This window comes from Prunus avium, chromosome 1 (assembly GCF_965620075.1).
Source record: "Prunus avium chromosome 1, drPruAviu1.hap1.1, whole genome shotgun sequence".
NCBI lineage: Eukaryota > Viridiplantae > Streptophyta > Magnoliopsida > Rosales > Rosaceae > Prunus > Prunus avium.
In genome coordinates, this window is record NC_142284.1 from 8,420,768 (window position 1) to 8,427,242 (window position 6,475).

The 6,475-nt window shown below is 38.1% G+C and overlaps 1 protein-coding gene across 1 annotated transcript; it reads right to left on the minus strand.

The window, feature by feature from the left end:
- Window positions 1–516: 516 nt before the first annotated feature.
- LOC110760852 (protein CLAVATA3 INSENSITIVE RECEPTOR KINASE 2) lies at window positions 517–5,455 on the minus strand. Its single transcript, XM_021963193.2, has 11 exons — window positions 5,107–5,455; window positions 4,879–5,011; window positions 4,652–4,723; window positions 4,196–4,339; window positions 3,847–3,918; window positions 3,617–3,676; window positions 3,423–3,523; window positions 3,177–3,308; window positions 2,743–3,087; window positions 1,717–2,096; window positions 517–1,291 (listed from the first exon to the last, which is right to left on the minus strand). The coding sequence occupies exons 1-11, from the start codon at window positions 5,198–5,200 to the stop codon at window positions 893–895; spliced, it is 1,932 nt and encodes a 643-aa protein (XP_021818885.1). The 5' UTR covers window positions 5,201–5,455; the 3' UTR covers window positions 517–892.
- Window positions 5,456–6,475: the final 1,020 nt, after the last annotated feature.

Genomic DNA, 6,475 nt, shown 5'->3' on the forward strand with positions numbered 1-6,475 from the left:
CACACCAAATACCGCTCAGAATATTGTCAATTTCAATTGAAATAGTCCAGTACACTTCCCCCTACCAAAGGTAAGGTGGACTGAGGTGAATAGTGATAGAGTATTACAGACACTCTACAAGTGTCTGTAATACTCTATCAAATAGTATCGAAACACTATTCTAATATCGTAGGGTATTTTAATACTGGGAGCATCTTCATTAAGCATTTGTGTTAAGGATTAGTTAAGGAACGGATGAGCATTCTTTGAGGATGTGGAACCAAACAAAACTAGATGGCGAACCAAACAAAAAAAAAAAGCAATAACTATGAAGATGTGGAGGAAGTTTGAGAAAACCCTGAGAGGACTTGAAAGACTCGTTGAATTAAAAGAAGCAAAGTAGCTGAGAGCAGAAAGAGGCGCGTGATACTGCAAAAAGCGGTATAAAGAGAACGACCTCTGCACAAACACAGCTCACCTCTCAATTCTCAACTCACTTTGACAGTTTCTTTCACCATCAAACAGCTAGAAAATATCAGAAGCAAATTTCACACCAACTCTTTAGTCAAAAAATATTCTGGGAAATGATCTGTCTCAACACTAGGGGGCAGCAGAGCAGAGCATCTGATGATGTTCTCCTATATATCTATGCCATGCCCCTATACAAAATCCACATCCACTTTGCCCCCTTTTACTTTCTTCACCCCTAAAATACCAAAATACAGTCAGAAAAAAAAAAAAAAAAAGATTATAAAGTCATATTTACATAACCCACAAAGCTGGAATGAGAAAAGTTGGTTTCCCAAACAGAATCACCACCTATCTTTCTTAGAACTAACTTCATATTTTTTTTCTTATAAAGAATGCAGGAAATAAAATCTAATTCTTTTTCTATTTCTCTGTACTTTCTTTTCTATCTTGGACCAGAGAGTTCCATGGCATAGGAATCCAAAGAATGCTCATCATCATCCTCATCCACAGAGGTGCCAAACATGCTTGCCCGATCACGTTCATTGTCATCATGTTTTGATCCAATGATACTAGGGTGGGTGTTACTTCTGTTACTGTTGTGAGTATGAAAGAGGTCCATGCTGGAATTACAATGATTATGCGATGCTGCCCACTTCTCGGCTAGCCCATCGCCTTCAAGCATCCGGACCACTTCCGACATCTTGGGGCGGTGGGCTGGTAGGTACTGAGTGCACAGCAGAGCCACTTGCAGCATTTCCCCCACCTCAATCCGGTCGTAAATGTTTCCTAGCTCTCTGTCCACCAACACTTCCACTTTCTTCTCTTGTTGTATTTTCTTCACCTGTGACCAGCAGCATGGATATGATGTGCTCATTAGCTTTCAACATGCAACCATTATGCTTCTCAGGGCTTTTAATAATTTTCTTGAAGAACGTTATTAAATGATCGTTCCTTTGAAACATAAGAGAATATTACAATGATACAGAAAGAATAGGAAGCTGTTTATCCAGTTCTGATTGTTTGAGATACAAATGAATGAAAAAGGTGAAGATTGCAAAAAAATAACCGTGCATACTAATTTTAATCACTACAGCTAAATGTGTGGAACTGCAGCCCTGACTGAGTGGAAATTGGTTGCTGTTATTCGACACACACTACATTGTTGAATTGTTTATATAATAACCATATAATCTGAAAAAATCATATACGAATTGGTACTACACTTAGAAACCTATTATAGCTTCTCCGAGTTAGATAAAAACTTACCCACTCAAGCATGGCTCCTTTCTGATTAACTGTTTTGCCAAACTCTAGAGCTCTCAGTCCGGTTATGAGCTCTATCAAGAGAATTCCAAATCCAAAAACATCAGTCTTTTCAGATGATTGACCAGTGGAAAGGTATTCTGGTGCAATGTGCCCAACAGTCCCACGGACGGCAGTGGTGACATGAGAATCAGCATGGTCAAGGAGCTTCGCAAGGCCAAAATCTCCAACAATAGCTTCACAGTAGTCATCCAGGAGCACATTTGCAGCCTTTACATCCCTGTGTATTATCTTCGGATCACATTGTTCATGTAGATACAGAAGACCTCTTGCAGCTCCTATTGCTATCTTCTTCCTTGTGTTCCAATCTAGTGCCGGTTTTCCTGTTGTGTTCAGAACAAAATATCAGGGCTCATTATTATGGATGGTGGCTTCAGGCTTCATTGTATGAATGGATACGCTAATTTCTTTCAAACAACACTTGATGCAGTTTTCAAGCCAAATTTACTCAGACATTTCACGTTTAACCAAGAACAGAATGTAATTGACCAAAAACAAGAGAACAGAATGTATCAACTGTAGACAGTGAAGCTATGATCATCAACACATAATTCCAAACGGTAACTTTAAGGTGAGTGCAGTTTAAAAACCAATAGTACATGGGAATCTTATCAAGGAAATCAAATCAACAATAGATCACAGGCTCACATGGTTTGCATATTTAATATATGCACAAAGAACTTCTTTTGGAAGCCTTTTTTTTTCTTCTAAATGTTCCATATTAAGGAGTGACTAAACATTGATGGTCCCAGCTTTAATGTTGAAAGTTTGAATTAAAAATCTCCAAAACTCCCAACCGATTGTGGTCCATGCCAAGATAATATTTAGGTAAGTACTATATTGTTGGTGGTTAGTATATCACACCAACAAAATCACACAGTAAATAATCATGCCCACCCTCACCATGAAATGTGGGTGTGCTTTGTAACCGAAAAAATGTGAGTGTCTTTGCAGCAAATATAGACCAACCTCTAAGCCTGGCAGCCACACTGCCATTAGACATGTAAGGGTATACCAGAAGTCTCTCATTAGAGGTAGCACAATATCCAATTAACCGAAGCAAATTCCGATGTACTGCAAGGCTTATCATCTCCAGTTCTGTCCGAAATTGTGATTCTCCAGCTGTTCCTGTTACATCCTTAAGCCGTTTCACTGCCACCACAGTCCCATCTCCTAGCTTTCCCTTGTAAACATTGCCAAAACCTCCAGCACCAAGTATGTTCTTGGAGCTAAAATGGTCCGTTGCGAGTTGAAGCTCTTTGAAAGTGAAGTTTCTGAGGTTTCCTAAGCTCACAAGTCCCTCTTCTTGAATGTCTGCAGTAAAGAAAAAGACACATTTGATATCAGTTATATATTTCCATTTACATTGTTCATTTATGAGATGGGACCATGATGTTACTGACCACTTATGTTCAAAATGGATTGGCTTTTTTGCTTCTTTCTGTACCAGACAATTCCAAGTGAAAGGACTATGAGAAGTGCACAACTGAGGCTGACCCCCAGTGCAATTGCTACAGTCTTGGAGTTGTGTTTTCCTTAGACGGGGAAAAAGATAAAAATTTATACAAAAAACAAAAAAATAGAGAGAGAGAGAGAGAGAGAGATATATGGTTTTAGAGAGTAAAAAGGGAAGTTTAAAGAATGGTTACCAGGTGATGATTTCAGTGATAATGAAAGAGGGACAGGAGTGGCTGATCCAGAGCATCCTTCAGTGGAGCTGCTTCCACAAATCAGTGGATTTCCCACAACACTAGGTATAAAAAAGAAAAAATTAAAACAGTAAAGCATAAGGAATAATAAAAGAAGGACCACAGAGAGAGAGAGGGAGAGAGCGAGAGCATACTTGAATGTTCTGGCTGGGAATTTGGGTATTCGTCCACTGAGATTGTTATAAGACAAGTCCCTGGTGACCAGATTTATCATAAAAAGAACCCAATGATCAGATATTGAGAAAAGTGTTTACTAATCAGAAATTCCTCAACATGTTGCAAGTTGTTTCAGATTTCAAGATACCGAGACGCAAAAAAACAAACCAATAAAGTAATGAGAGAAACTGTGAAAACCCATACTCACAAGAAAGCAAGCTCAGGGATTTTGGCTAAAGACACGGGAAAAGCCCCAGACAAGCTATTGTTGTTCAGCCTCCTGCTCTCATTACATGACGGCAATCACACATTAAAAAAAAATTATACAAATGATTTACCTTAAAAAGAATAAATACACAAAAAAAAACAACATTGGGTTGCTACGAAGAAAACTCCAATCAACCTAAGAACAAATTTTAAAAAAATTAAAAAAGTTATTCTTTAATCAATTAGTAACATAAGAATTAACTGAGTTCAATTTTGTTTTTCCTCCTGTTTCTTGGCAACCAAACAAAGTCTAACGGGTGAATTACAAACGCAAAAAAGGAAACACTTACAGGTATTGGAGACTATTCAACTGACCCAGAGAGTCTGGGACGAAACCGGAGAATCGGTTGTTGGAGAGATCCAAGGTCTGAAGCTTCGGAAGAGTACCAAGCTCCGGTGGGAGTTTGCCAGATATATTGTTGTTTTGCATTAATCTTCAAATTCACAATGAAAAAATCGTGAGCAAATTTAAATTAAAGAAAAAAAAAATCAATTGGGTGTTTTGTAAAGCAGATAAACATGAACAGAATTTTAATTCTTTTTGGTCTGCTTGATTGAAGAGAAAGTGGAAGAAAAGGAAAAGCGTTCTTAACACCAACTTTAACATTAGGCTTCATGCCTTTCATTTGTTCTCTCAGCAAACAAACAGAAGGCAAAAGGGAAATGAAATAAGAATTGAAGGAAGAAAACAAACGGGTTTGTGGAAATTTGCAATTTGAACGGCTGAAAATGGTCATTTTTCTTACACTTGTCGAAGATTTGTGAGATTTCCAACAGCCCCAGATAAAGTTCCAGACAGAGACTGGCTCGGAGCTCCCCTAGAAAACCAAGAAAGAAAGGCCATGTCTGCTTTAGTATAAATAAACCAGAAAAACAATCTCAGAAAAGCACAAAAAATAAAAAAAAACAACAACAATTGAGAAAGACAACAATGAAATGTTTTTACAGAAGAAAATACAAAAATGAAACTCACAGGCCTATAACAACATTTTCAGGTGAGCAAGTGATCATGGCCCAGCTACATGGGTCCACAGAGTCTTCATCCCAGTTGTTTAAAACTCCATGGGGATCATTCAAAGCTAGCCTTAAACTTATCAAAGCCTCCACTGCAAGAAATCGAAACCCAAATAACAAAGTCAGTAACTTTTTTGAAAAAAAGCAGTGAAATTGTTTGTGAGGTTGTCCGCTTTGGTGTATATACCTTCATGGTTGCGAGGCTCGTAGGAGAGACAGAGGGAAGCAGAAGAGAAGAAGAAGGCAAGAGTGAAGAAGCAGAAGAGCTTGAGAAGAACCATGGTTAATAATCAAGTTATGGAAATGGTGATGAGGAACATAATATCTCACACAAAGACCATGAGAATGCAGCAGAGTTAAGGCAAATTTCAATCTCTCTCTCTCTCTCTCTCTCTCTCTGAATGAGTTGATGGCGCTCTCTCTTTTCTTGGTACCCTTTCAGAGTTTTCAGTATCTCTCTCTCTAACTCTCTTTTTCAGTCCACCACCCCCTCTCTCTCTCCCCCTACTTTACAAATATTCAGGGGAAAAGAAAAAGAAACAGAGAGACTTAGTCTTTTTTTCTTTCTATTTTTTTAAAAATAAATAAAAAATAGAAAAAAGATATTACGTGGGGTATACGAGTTGTCAGGGAAATGGTGTGAGTCTGTTCTCTGTTGTGTGCAGAAACTGAGAGACGGATGGGGAGTGGGTAGGCCGTAGAGAGAGAGTGATTTTGTAGCCAAGCTGGAGCTGGACTGGGTTGGACTTGGACTGGACTGGACTATGAGTATGACTCATTAGTACTTAAGACTAAAGTAGTGGCCAAGATGCGCCCTTTCTATTTATTTGCTTGTTCCGGACAAAAAGCACAGAGATAGTGAGGGGTCAAGAGGACATCAAAATACCAAATAAGGTAGGGGGTTTGGTTTCGTGAAAGCTTGCACTCCTGTCTTTTGGAGGGCTACCTACAAGCTAGCTAGGTGCCCATCTGCCTCAGAATTATAGAGTTTTTTCTTTTTCTTTTTCGTTTTTAAATTTATTTATAAATATATAAGCAATTGTGGGACATTGTTAAATCTATATTTTAACTTATTTTCTGCTTTTATTTTTATTTTGAGTTTTGTTGGATGGGATGGTGTTTATACTTTATGTTTTGTTGGATTGGATGACTGACCCAAACCCAATAGGGGGCTTTAGCTGCATGGTAAAGCTAAATGGGAATATAATATTATTTTGTCAAAGTTGTACGATTGGAGGGGCAAATGAGAAAACAAACAAATGTGAATTTGTTTTTGTTTAGAGATGATTTTCAAGCACGTCCCTAGCCCGACATGATAAGATCAAATTAGTGACACATACATATAGGAGAATGTTCACGTCCTTTATTGAGCCAATCCTCATTTCAGAAAATATCGCAATTCGACATCTGTGCATAAATTTTATTCTTTTTTTCGATTTCTTTTACGACAATGATGGAGATTCATTTTATAAATATGGGACAGTTACACACAATTGAGCGGCAAATTCAACCCCGAAACGAAAAAGGAGGGTTGTAGCCAGATTTTGTCCTAAACC

What these genes read in the sequence shown, in the direction of transcription:
- LOC110760852 (XM_021963193.2), bottom strand. Translation starts at nt 5,200, where the DNA reads ATGGTTCTTCTCAAGCTCTTCTGCTTCTTCACTCTTGCCTTCTTCTTC. An exon ending in CTCACAAATCTTCGACAAGT is followed by an intron (nt 4,340 to 4,651) that starts GTAAGAAAAATG and finishes GTGAATTTGAAG; the next exon opens with ATTAATGCAAAACAACAATA. An exon ending in TTGAATAGTCTCCAATACCT is followed by an intron (nt 3,919 to 4,195) that starts GTAAGTGTTTCC and finishes TAATGAGAGCAG; the next exon opens with GAGGCTGAACAACAATAGCT.